The 13,706-nt window shown below is 37.8% G+C and overlaps 1 protein-coding gene across 6 annotated transcripts in view; it reads left to right on the top strand.

Moving 5' to 3' along the window:
• The window catches only part of kiaa1109 (KIAA1109 ortholog), a 447,188-nt gene that overhangs the window by 31,606 nt on the left and 401,876 nt on the right, over nt 1-13,706 (top strand). For all 6 annotated transcript variants that reach the window (XM_073042844.1, XM_073042847.1, XM_073042845.1 and 3 more), the window contains exons 6-8: nt 3,652-3,716; nt 5,537-5,717; nt 7,164-7,239. In XM_073042844.1, the coding sequence (XP_072898945.1) occupies nt 3,652-3,716; nt 5,537-5,717; nt 7,164-7,239 (322 nt within the window). The remainder of the gene's footprint in view (nt 1-3,651; nt 3,717-5,536; nt 5,718-7,163; nt 7,240-13,706) is intronic.

The following is a 13,706-nucleotide window of genomic DNA, read 5'->3' as shown; positions in this document are numbered from 1 at the left end:
TTCTTTTGTTTCAAGAACTTTCCCAATCCTTTTTCTTGTCAGTAATATATGCCTCCTTTTAAAATTGAATATAAACCTTAGTTGTCGTTTGATCAATCACTCTTTTTGTGGACTTTTTATTCACGTTACAAGCAGTGGCATATGTTTTAATTTTCCAAACAATTTCATTTGCCCATGGTATTACAGGAAAGTTACTAACATGGTTAGAGCATTGGCTGATTAGTAGGGGACAGTAAGTGGGAATTAAAGGATCCCTGTGATTAGTGGTGTTCTGCAGGGATCGGTGTTGGGAGCACTTCTTTTTATGGTGTATATAAATGATTTAGATGATGGAATAAAGGCTTTGTTGCCAAGTTTGCAGATGATACGAAGATTGGTGGAGGGGCAGGTAGTGTTGAGGAAACAGGTAGGATGCAGAAAGACTTGGACCGATTAAGAGAATGGGCAAGAAAGTGGCAAATGAAATAAAATGTTGGAAAATGCATGGTTATACACTTTGGTAGTAGAAATTAAAAAATTCTGACCAGAGAGAAAATCCAAAAATCTGAGATGCAAAGGGACTTGGGAGTCCGTGTGCAAAACACCCTAAAGGTTAACTTGTAGGTTGAGTAAGTGGTGAGGAAGGCAAATGCCATGTTAGCATTCATTTCAAGAGATCTGGAATATAAGAGCAAGGTTGTGATGCTGAGGCTTTATAAGGCACTGGCAAATCCTCATCTTGAGTATTGTGAACAGTTTTGGGCCCCTCATCCTAGAAAAGATGTGCTGGTCTTGGAGAGGGTCCAAAGGAGGTTCACAAGGTTGATTCCAGGATTAGAAGGGTTAACATACGAGGAACGTTTGATGTCTCTGGGTCTGTACTCACTGGAGTTCAGAAAGATGTGGGGAAACCTTTCGAATGTTGAAAGGCCTAGACCATATATGTCAAACTCAAGGCCCGCGGGCACAATCCGGCCCACGGTGGAATTATCTTTGGCCCGCGAGATAATATCTAATTACTATTAAAGCTGGCCCCAGTAATCGAAGCGCCTATGGCGTATGATATGGCTAATGCTGAGTTTATTCAGGTACCAGGTTTTCAGGGTTTTTAGTGTTTATTCGGCAGTCTTCTTCATAAGAAACGGAATTTGTAAAGTGAAACACTTTGTAGTTATAGCAGAGACTGAGACACATGAGAGCAGGCTGAAAAAACGGAGGCAACGAAAGCTGCGTTCGCACACGTCCGACTGATCTGGCCCGCATGAAGCTGCATTTTGCTCAATCTGGCCCGTGACCTAAAATGAGTTTGATACCCCTGGCCTAGACAAAGTAGATGTCGAAAGGATGTTTTCCATGGTGGCAGAGTCTAGGACAAGATGGCACAACCTCAGGATAGAGGGGTGCCCTTTTAAAACAGAGATGTGGAGAAATTTCTTTAGCCAAAGGGTGGTGAATTTGTGGAATTTGTTGCCACGTGCAGCTGTGGAGCCCAGGTTGTTGGGTGTATTTAAAGCAGAGATTGATAAGTTATTGATTGGACATGTCATCAAAGGTTACGGGGGGGAAGGCCGGGAACAGGGTTTGAGGAAGGAAAAAAGGATTAGCCAAGATTGAATGATGGAGCAGACTCTTTAGGCCAGATGGCCTTATTCTGTTCCTCTGTCTTATGGTCTTAAGACCATTAAAATCTACCACAATCACTGTATTACTTTTTCTTAAGGATTTTTGTTTTGTACTTTTCAACATTGCTTGTACTGATTTGCTGCACATTCTTCTGAGCTCTGATCATTTCTCACTGCAGCTATCTCTTAAGCATCCTATTGCTATCCCTATTGCGAAGTCCATCTTTAGCATCCAGGCAATACTATTGGGAAACCTAATGTTCTTAATATACATGGTACAGTAACTTTTTGTTAGCATGATCAAACTTGATTTTGGTGTTCTTTGAGCATTTGCTGTCTTCTAATTTTGTTATTACATCCCTTATTTCTGCCATTCTCTTCAAAGGTAAACTTGATTAAGAAAAGCTTAATCTGGTTACCTTCATCTGATATTTGCCTTTCTGTAAAAAGCTGTCCCTCGGATTTTAGGATGAGTCTGATGGTGCTGCCCTTCTTCCTATCATTTCCATTTCTGAAGCTGGGATGCAACTCATTTGTTATAAATGATGGCTGTAATCCTGCTATATACTCCTGCTTTAAGTTATTTTGTTGATATTAGTTTCTTCCCTGATACTCTTTCAATTGATAGGTCATAAAATGTCCAATGTATAATAGATGCATTCTTAAATGTTACCTCAAATGTTTTTTCTGATAGTTTCACTTATAGAAAAAATTCCCATTTTCTCTTATTTTTGATTTTGTTTTAAACAGTACTCCTAATATTACTTTAAATTTCTCTGTAATACTTTTTTTTTCATGATACTTTCTTCTCTTCTTTGGCATTCCTGGGTAAGATGGAATTTACTTTCCATTCTAGCCTACATTGGTATTTTGTGGTCACCTTTGTTTGTTGTCAGAAATACTCTTTAAATTTTCTTATTAATGAAGCATGAGAAATATCTTCCTTTTCATTCTTTTGTTCTTCCCTTCTCCTAAGGAGTATCTGGCTGCTTGACAGTAAGATTTAAAGCAGCAAATCTACTTGCATTTGTTTTAAACTTCTGAGATTTCCTGTCAGTTGTAGTCTGTAGTCTTGTTCCACTTATGTCAGTACAATTTGAATATTAGCCACTGAAAAGTTCATGGTTGGTTCTATATTCTGCTGGGAATGTCACAACAGTAATATAGTGAAGTTGAACATAGTCAACCAGAAATTAATCATCAAGGTTGAAATGTTGGGCAAATTAGCTGAAATTGATAATTTTCAGTGAGATAAGTCAAATTGATTTAATTTGGCTAGTATGTAATTTTCCTCAATTTCTAATGATCATCTTCACTTTTCAAATTCCTGGTATGTGCTTATACTTGCCCTCCAATTTTTTGCCATTCAGTCACCAATAAGAAAGCATTAAATTGTGATAGTGTGTCGAACAGTTGTCACAGTTCATTAATGTTCAGCTTTTCGTTGATTATTTTGAGCAGCCTTCACTTGTATCACAGTGAGTTGACTGGATATTGTTAGGTTCTTGGGTTAATAGTTCTGAAGTTCAAGATATTGTAGCACAGTATTAATTGGTTGGTATTCTTTTGCAAAATCACTGACTCTCAATTTTGTTTTGTATATGCATGTACAGGATAGAAAACTACTGATTCAAAATTAGATTCCTTATCTGTTTAATCTGACCTTATTCTTGAATGTCCTGTCTTGATTTGTTCCATTTTTGTTTTGATAGTGTTATTACTTTGTTTCATAGTTATGATATTTGAAACAGTGTGCCTTACTTGAATGTATTGGTGGTTTGGAACCTAATTCTGTTACTGGCCATAATGTGTCTTAGAATATTTAGTTTTCAGTTTTATTCCTCTTCCATCATCTGTTGAAATATTTAATGGATTGAGATTGACAGGACCTGGCTGAATGTTATTTTGTTGCTCATGTTTTAGCTTTTGGATTTGGTAAGAGCAGGTAGCACGATCACAAGGTTAGCAGTTTTTATATTACTATGTATCTGCTGTATTCAACTGGATTCTTGTAATGGATTATATTCTTTTACAATGTTTGTTCTGTCAGAATCCAAGATGGATTTCTTATCTTTCGTTGGTGGAAAATGTACAATCCCAAACAGAAGCAGCATGGTGAGTTTCTACTACCATAATTAGTTATTATATTTATACAGTAGTTTATTCCTAACTCAGAAGTCGTAGTATGGGTTATTAAGTTAATGGTTTGGTATAGGCTTAACACAGATACATTAATGGATATATGTTCCCCTTTTCTCCACCTGTCATGGTATATTTGCTCCTTAAATAGTTGCCAGCTTAGTGAATTTGCTCAACTAGTTTGTTTCTATACGTAATTTTCTGTAGTTTCGTGTAATTGTGAGCCCATTCTTTATTAACCTCAAGGTACTGACAAATCATGCAAAATTCCATTAATTTGTTTTATTATTTTTACCTTGTTCATCATAAAGGGAGATGGTACTGTAATGCCCTGGTTCATACTTTTACTGTTATGCTGTATGTACTTCCTTCTGGTAGTTCTGTAAGAGCAGTCTGTTCCGTTTTCATGCTTGTTTGGGTTATTGAAGATAAGAGATGAGGAGAAATCTGTGCCATCCAATTAGGATGGTTGAATTGAAGGCAAGGTTTCTCTGGTGAGGGACACTAAGGTTAGGGTTAGGGCTTTTGTTCTAGAGGAGATGGAAAGAAGACGCTGGGGAGAACTGGTCCAATACGATCTGCTGGGAGGCCCGTTTGTTCGAGATGGATTGAAACAACGTACTGAAGGTGGTGTGTGCTTCACATTGACCGAGGGCCCAGCACATGAGTGACAGAGAAGTTCAAGATGAGCTCCAACATGTGCACATTTGACTGTTTAATTAGAAAGTGTCCTTTTCTTTTTGTTATACTTTACTAACCCTTGAGTTAAGATTCATAATTCCTTTAATCATAAGCTGTGATTTACTTCTAGTATATCTTAACTGTTGGACTTTAAAATTTTAGATAATTATCATATGCTTAGAATGGTTTGTTTTCAAACATGTTGCTTGTTAAAATTTTAAATTCATTTTGTAATTAATAACTCAGCATTTTTCTTAGTTTATTCCTAACTGATTTTTTCCAATGAAAGAAAGAGGAAAGCATATTGTGGTGGAGTAAAAGCTTGTATTGATATGAATTGGATCCAAAAGAAAACTCATGTCGGTTTGCGGTAATCATTGAAACTATCTGCACCTCTTGCTGGGGAAGAGTTGGGAGAAACCATTATCTTTAATCTTGTATATATTTATTCTGTTTGAAGGGAATGTTGTATTCACAAAAAAGTGATTGGAAAAAGAATTTGTGTTTAATAAAGCAACTTATTAAGAATAACCCCAAGTAAATTACGACAGTATTTACTTTGGAGCTAAATCATTGCTAATTTGTACATCCCAGAATGTAAAATGAGCAGATAAGCACTAGATTGCATACAGAGGAGATACAAACAAGTTTTATGAAAGCTCAAGAAGATTAATTATGAGGAAAGATTGCTTGGTGTCCTTTGGACCTAATTAAAATGAATAAAATTGAGAGGCCCATATATGCTAATAAGAGGGTTGTTAGTGAATATTTATACCTGTAGGAAAATTTAAGGTTACTTGAGTGGTAGTGAATGAAGCTACCTTACTTGATGGGGGGTGGAATTTGAATATATCATCACAATTTATTAGCTGTCTAGTGGATACTTCATATGCCATAACCTGTAGGACTAGAAAATGAAGGGTGAAAGGTGGGTTAAGTCCCTTTTTGTTTGGCTTGCGTGGGTACAATGAGTTGAATGATCTTCTGCTGTCATATATTTTATGAATTTGTGTTGCCTTCTTTCAGTTTTTTCTTAAAAACTGCAGATTTTCAGTTTCGGTTTTAAACAATGACATTTTATATGTTACTGCAACCAGTACTTCCATTTGTTTTAGATCCAAAAGCAGAAACCAGATTATATATAACAGTGAATGGGTTTGAATTCCATGTTTACAATCGTTATGACCTGTACGCACATTTGCAAGAACTCTTTGGATTGGAACCAACAATCATTCCTAAAAGTGAAAATGCAAAGATCAAAAAGAGTAGGGAGAAAGCAAAGTCTAAACTTGAAAGGTATGGATACTATTAATATACTTCCTTAATACTTGACATGTGTATGTACTCCTATAACTAGTTCCCATGCCTGTGCATTGATTACCAAAACAAAAACGAGTCTCTGAAATGGAAATTGAACTTGGAAATTCATGATTCAAAGAAAATTGTGCTCTGAATTGAACCACGTTGATGCAGCACAGAATACAAAGTCAGAAATATTCTGTTTTTTCTCATTTTTTATTCTTAATAGTCATAGAGTTGAACAGCACAGAAACTGGTCCCTGGCCCTTTGTGTCCATGCCAAACCTTTTCCTCCTCTAAGTTATTCCTCTATCCTTCTTTGCCTTAAATATCTAAGTGCCCATCAAAATGTCTCTTATTTATAGTGAATGAATGTGCCTCCACCATCTCCTCTGGCAGCAAGTTCCAGATATCACCCATACTCTGTGTAAAAGACGCCTTTCCCTCAAATCTCCTTTAAGACTCCACTTATTTTAAACCAACGCTCTCTTGACTTTGCTACCCTTACACTGGTAAAAGGATTCTGATCATCTATCATGTATGACTCTTATAATTTAATATACCTCTATCAGGTCACTACCTAGTCTCCAGGAAAAATAAACCCGACCTATCTAAAATTTCTGCATATCTAATCCAGGCAACATCCTGGTAAATCTAATCTGCACTCGCTCTGGCATAACCATATCTGTCTTTCCTGCACTGTGTAAATTGCAACTTAATGTCTCAACAGCAAGTACACCATATGCTTCCTTCAACAGCCCTATCTAGTGATGTTGCCACTTTCAGGGAACTATGGGCTTGAATTCCAGCATTTCTCTCTTCATCAATATTCTTTACTGTTCTATATTCTGTGTCTGACTCAGAATGCATCATGTTGCATTTGTTGGAACTAAATTACATCTGCCAGTACTATGCCCAACTTGCCATCCGATCAATATCTGTTTGTAGTCTTGTGTGCATTTCCTCACTATCCACATGCCTCCAATTTTCATATTGTTTGCAAACTTAACATATTTGCTGCATTTACATTCAAGTTATTAATGAATTTCACAAACAGCCAGGATACCTGTAGTGATCCCTGCAGTGTACCATTGATCAGACTTAAAAAAAACACCCTTCTATCAGCCCCCACCCCCCCCATCACCGCAACCATCGGCAAGCCAATTTCATAAGCAATTAGTCTGCTCATCTTGTATGTCAGGCCTTAAAATAGAATTCGTCATGAGAGGAGCTGGTGGATAAAAAGGCATTTAGATAGGTACAGAAGGATTCAGACTTAGTTCTGACAAGTAAGGTTAATGCAGATGGGCAACTAGTTTGGCATGGATGGGGTGGGCTGAACAGCCTGATTCTGTGCTGTGCAACCATCTCCATGACTCCTTTCATGTTTTTTTTTGAGTAGTGGACGATGGAAGTTTATGTACCTTACAATTGTTTTCACAGCATTACAACTGAAACACAAGATCCTTCATCATCCTGGCGATCACTCATCCCAGTGATTAAAGTTGATGTTAATACAGTGAGTATACTCTTGTAATTTCATTTGCAAGAATTTCTAGTGCCATTTTGAGTAACAAAGTATCATACTTTTTGTGATGATGTCTTAAATTTGCTTTTCATTTTTTGGTCTTTTCCATATGTCTGCTGGATAATACTACACTTAATTTTTGATACCTCAAATATACTGTTATTTTCCTGTGATGGAATACCTTATTTGATCAGTGCTGTCACATCTGCTATTTTCTTACTTATAGCAGATATATTAACCCTCAATTGTTCTTTTGTTTTTGGAAAAAATCTTTGCTCTTGTTAACCTAATTTTACATATTGTGCATAGGCAGAATGTTTCACACTTGCCCTGTTTTAACCATCCTCTTTCTAAGCTACCCAGTATTTTAATGCTGCTTCACTTTAGTCTTCAATGTAGTTTTTCTTAATTTCACCCTGAGGTTCATTGTTCTACTCTGGGTAACATCCCTAAAAGGGCAGTGCCTTAAAAGAAATGGGGGACTTCCGGTAAGATGGCGATTGTTTAGCTGCTCCGAACTTTTGTTCTGTTACTGTTGCTATCTTTGCACTAAATGTCTCCATTTTTTAAACCTTAGTTAGGAATTTTTTCGGTATCTCTTACTTGCTTGTGAACATATCTAACTTACAATGTCTAGCAAGAGTTCTAAATCCGGGAGAAAGGAAGTTCCGGCTCTTTCAGACGAGACCCTGGCTGCGCTCGGAAAGCTCCGAGACAAAATTTTAAAGGAATTTAAAACCGCTTTCAAACAGTTGGAAGACAAACTGGATCGGATCAACGATAAAGTGGACAAGCATGCCGAACACCTATCTCGCATCGATTCGACTTCTGAAGATTTAGAAAGTCGTGTTCGATACTTGGAGACTCTGCGTTCCAGCTTAGAGGAAAAATGTAACAAACTCCTTTCCAAAATGGTGGATCTCGAAAATCGCAGCAGACGCTGCAATCTTAGAACTCTTGGATTGCCAGAGGTGACCGAACATGGACCAACCGTGAAGTTTTTCGCCAGGTTTCTCTGTGAGATATTCGGGAAAGATTTGCTTCCGAACCCGCCCGAGCTCGAACGGGCACACAGAGTTTACGTTCCCCCCGGAATTCTGGGCTCCCGCCCGCGACCAGTAATCTTGTGCTTCCATCAATACCAGGTAAAACACAGTCTAATTGTAGAGGCACGTCGCAGGGGGTCTTTTACTTTCTAGGATATAACCATTTGCTTTGTGGAAGATTTTGCACCCCAGACCTTAAAGATGCGCGCTGAGTTTAAAGGTGCAATGAAAGTGCTTTTTGAACGTGGTTTCAAACCCTCTCTTCGTACTCCTGCCGATCTACGAATCAAGCTTAATACTGGAAAATACAAGTGGTTCAAATCAGTGAAGGAAGCTGAAGCATTTGTGGCAAGTCTTCCGGCTATCCAGTCATCTTCGGAATCTGATCGGACCTCCTAAAATGGTGGATAAGTACTCCTCGTAGTAAAATTACTTTTTCTGGACTCAGACTTTACTTGAATCACTCAGACATTATTCATTGAAACTCTAAGGGCTGTTGATAATCTCTCCCGGGATTTGGTGTGTGTGTAATCTATTTTTTTTCTTGTATAACTTTATCTACAGAGTTCTACAACTGACTCTAACTTGTTTTGGAGGTTCGAAGTCTTTAGTGAAGGCCTCCCTGTTTGTTGGTTCACAGTTTAATTGCTGATTTATTTTTCCTTTTTTAAATATTTATTTATTTATTTATTTATTTATTCACCCCTTTTTTCTAATCTCTGAATTTTTTTCTCTCCTCTGTAAATGGTTGATAAATACTCGTCTTGAATCTATAATTTTCCCCTTCCTCTCCTTTTTTTTTCCCTTTCTCTTACTTTATTCTTCTATAATTTTTCGCGGGTAGGTTAGTTTTGGTTTTCTTCCGATTTTCTCTGTATTAAGTTTTATATTTCTGCAGAAGGTGTTCTAATCTGTAGTTATGTTTTCTAGTGCATAAACTAGTTACTATTTGCTGTAGTATTTATACGGAACTGTTGTTAATGACACAGATCTGGAAGTTGTATTTGGGTTAATTTTTTTGGTAGAGCTAGCTACTTGTTTTGGTAGCCGTCTAGTTTTGGGTTGTGTGGGTGGGGTGGATTTTCCAGTTCCAACATCACTCACTGTATTTATTGTTTTTCTTTATTGCTCAGGACATGTATATGTTTTGATTTTACGAATCTATGTTTACATCTCTGCTCCCAGACTGCTATTATACTGCTTGACTTTTTATATGCCTGCTGCCTTTTATGCATTAGTAATTGATAATGGCTAGTGCACTTAAATTCGTGAGCTGGAATGTAAAAGGATTGAATCACCCTGTTAAAAGGAGGAAGGTATTCTCACATATTAAACAACTCAAAGCTGACATTGCTTTCCTTCAAGAAACTCATATTCGTTGTTTTGATAACTCCCGGCTTCTGTCAAAGTGGGCGGGTCAGCATTTTCATTCATCCTTTGCCGCTAAAGCTAGGGGAGTCTCCATTCTTATTAACTCAAATATTCCTTTTGAACTCCATAATAAAATATCTGATACAAATGGCCGTTTTATTATTGTTTCTGGTAAACTATATAACACTAAAGTTGCACTAGCAAACCTGTATGCCCCCAACTTTGATGATGTTAACTTTTTTGAACGGTTTTTTTCCTCACTACCAGACTTAAACTCATACTCTCTTATACTGGGTGGTGACTTCAACTGTTGGTTGGATCCTAAACTGGATCGATCGTTCTCTGTTACCAGATCACCTACTAAATCTGCCTTAGCTATCCAATCGTTTCTCTCTAATTTTGGTATCTCTGATATATGGCGTTTCCTCCATCCTACGGAGAGAGATTATTCTTTTTTCTCACATGTTCACCATACCTTCACTAGAATTGACTATTTCTTACTCGATAACCAACCTATCCCATTTGTCCACTCTTGTGACTATCAGAGTATACTGATTTCTGACCATGCCCCAATTACCCTCTCTCTGAACTTTCCTGGTCTCCCTCAGAGGAATAAACACTGGCGGTTTGATTCAACTTTATTATCGGATGATGATTTTGTAAAATTTATTAAGGATCAGATAACCTTTTATTTTAACACTAATACATCACCTGAAGTGCCATCCCAGATTGTCTGGGATGCCATGAAAGCATATCTGAGGGGTCAAATAATCTCTTACATAGCAAATCTCAACAGAAGATCCCGTGCAGATCGATCTGACCTCATTAACCAGATTAAAGATTTGGATCAAATATATGCCCAAACTAAGAACCCTGAATTATACAAGAAGCGCGTTGAACTCCAAACTAAATTTAACCTTCTGTCCACTCAACCTGTCGAACGCCAACTTCTCGAAAGCAAGAGTCGCTTTTACATTCATGGGGATAAGTCTGGTAAATTCCTAGCCAATCAGCTGAGGCGTTCCAAAGCCAAACAACATATTACAAAGATCCGGAAGGAGAACGGAGACTTTACATCGGATCATTTAGAAATTAATGAAGCATTTAAAAATTTTTATTCTCGGCTTTATTCCTCTGAATCTCTGAATGGCAATATCTCTGTTGATCAATTTTTACAGAATCTGAATATCCCCTCACTTTCATCTGATTTCAAAGCCAAACTCAATGCGCCTATATCATCAGAAGAAATATCTTTTGCAATTTCTGCACTGTCCTCAGGGAAATCTCCTGGACCTGATGGGTTCCCTGTAGAATTTTATAAATCATTCTCCTCACTTCTTTCTCCTCAGTTACTTTCAGTATTATCTGACTCGTTTAATTACGGCAAATTGCCACCCTCTTTCAATGAGGCATCTATTATTCTTCTTTTAAAAAAGGGCAAAGACCCAACAGAGTGTTCCTCGTACAGGCCGATCTCTCTGCTCAATGTTGATGTAAAGATCTTAGCTAAAGTGTTGGCTCATAGATTAGAAACCGTTATTCCCTCCATTATCTCTGATGACCAAACAGGCTTTATTAAAAACCGTCTCCCTTTTTTTAACATTTGGCGTCTATATAATATCTTATACTCAGCTCCAACTGGGACTCCTGAATGTGTTATTTCCCTCGATGCGGAGAAAGCATTTGATCGTATAGAGTGGAACTACCTTTTTGCAGTCTTAGAAAAATTTGACCTCGGCCAAAGTTTCATCTCTTGGATCCAATTGCTGTACCTGTGTCCTACTGCTTCTGTTTTAACTAATTTTCAGAAATCCCAAGTATTTAATCTCAAACGTGGCACCCGTCAGGGATGCCCCTTAAGTCCCTTTCTCTTTGATTTGGCTATAGAATCTCTGGCGATAGCATTTCAAAACTGTCCTGAATTGACCGGGATTTGGAGAGGGGGTGTTGAGCATAAAGTTTCTCTCTATGCTGATGACTTATTACTCTTTCTCTCAAGTCCGTCTACATCCTTACCTCTAATGTTTTCACTTCTTGACCAGTTTAGCCAGATCTCTGGCTATAAACTTAATTTACATAAGAGTGAACTTTTCCCAATTAACAAAGAAGCACAAGAACTAATATTTCGTGATCTCCCTTTTAAAGTAGTCCATAATCAATTTACTTATCTTGGAATTACAGTCACAAGGAAGTTTAAAGATCTCTTTCGTGAAATCTTTGTCAATCTTTCATATGCTATAAAACTGAGTCTGGTACAATAGTCACCTCTATCTATGTCTTTGGTAGGTCGTATTAATGTTGTTAAAATGTATGTTCTCCCCAAGTTTTTATACCTATTTCAATCTATCCCAATTTTTATTCCTAAATCTTTTTTTGATTCCTTAGACTCTATTATTTTGTCATATCTGTGGCAGAATAAGCGCTCTACAATTAATAAAATCCATCTCCAAAAATCTAAAAAAGAGGGTGACATGGCTTTACCTAACCTTCGCTTATATTATTGGGCAGCTAATATACGTTGTGCTACCTTCTGGTCTTTCTTCCATAGCCAACCCGAGTGCCCTAACTGGGTGGCAGTGGAGTTGAGCTCCACTAAAGAATTATCTATCTCTGCACTTCTTGGCTCTGCACTCCCTAGTAGTCTGCCCAGATCAATAGCTAATCCTCTTGTTAGACACACTTTGCGTATATGGGCTCAGTTCAGGAAATGCTATGGTTTCCAGGGGTTTTCCGTTTCTAGCCCTGTCGCATATAATCACCTTTTTTTACCTACTACGTACGATTCAGCATTCCATGTTTGGTATAGGAAGGGCATTAGACATTTTGAAGATCTTTTCATTGATAATCGCTTTGCTTCTTTTCAGCAGCTCTCTGTTAAGTTCAACCTGCCTAACGCTCATTTTTTCAGATGTCTCCAAATCCGACACTTTATTGCTCCTTTAATTCCTAACTTTCCTGAAATGCCTGTGAAAAATGCTATGGACCTATTTCTTTCCATTAATCCACTAGGTAAAGGTTTAATATCAATTATCTGAGATAAACTAGCAGCCTTACGACGGGCCCCTGTGGATAAAATTAAAATAGCCTGGGAGCAGGATTTAAATATCTCCTTATCCGAGGAGAGCTGGGACTCAGTTCTCAAATCGGTTAACTCAACCTCTCTTTGTGGTCGCCATTGCCTTTTACAGTTTAAGATTGTTCATAGAGCCCATATGTCTAAATCTAAACTATCTCGATTCTACCCTGGCATTAGTCCGCTCTGTGATAAATGCAAGAGGGGCGTGGCCTCTCTCATCCATATGTACTGGTTCTGTCCTAGCTTGGAGAAATTCTGGAAAGATGTCTTCACTACATTATCGGGTATTCTGAATCAGCACCTAGAACCAAACCCCTTAATTGCTCTGTTCGGTTTTTGGGGCGAGACAGATTTATGTCTGGGTCCGACCAAATGCCGAATACTATCCTTTGCCTCTCTCCTGGCTAGAGGCTTGATCCTCCTTAGATGGAGAGATGTTGCCCCGCCCACTCATGCGCAATGGCTTAACGACATTATGGCCTGCTTGGACCTCGAAAAAATTCATTATTCAGTTCTTAATTCGGATCTAAAGTTCCATAAGGTCTGGGGACCTTTTATCGAGTACTTTCATAACCTTCCTCTTGACTAGGGTTTTTTGTTTATTTCTTCTTCTTCTTTTCGGTCCCTTGCTTTCAGCTCCCTTTTTTTTTCTGGTAGTAGGCATTATTATCCTCTGTTGCTAAGTGTATTCACAGTCTGGGAGTTTGACTGTCTGGACTTATACTCTTTATACTGTGTGGTGGTTGGTCTGGAGTTGTTGTTTTTTTCTTGTGTTGTGGGGCTTGGGGAGGACACTAAGCTCACTTGTCTTTAATTTAGGTGCTTTTCTGTTAAATTCTCTTCCTTTGTAGCATATTGTTATTGTATGCTGAATTTTGCACTGTATTAATGCTCCTCATTGGGATTTGGGGTTTTTAATTTGTAAAATGTTTTGAAAAACGAATAAAAATTTTTTTAAAAAAAGA

This window comes from Hemitrygon akajei, chromosome 4, assembly GCF_048418815.1.
Source record: "Hemitrygon akajei chromosome 4, sHemAka1.3, whole genome shotgun sequence".
Lineage (NCBI taxonomy): Eukaryota > Metazoa > Chordata > Chondrichthyes > Myliobatiformes > Dasyatidae > Hemitrygon > Hemitrygon akajei.
This window is presented reverse-complemented; position numbering and strand designations above follow the sequence as displayed.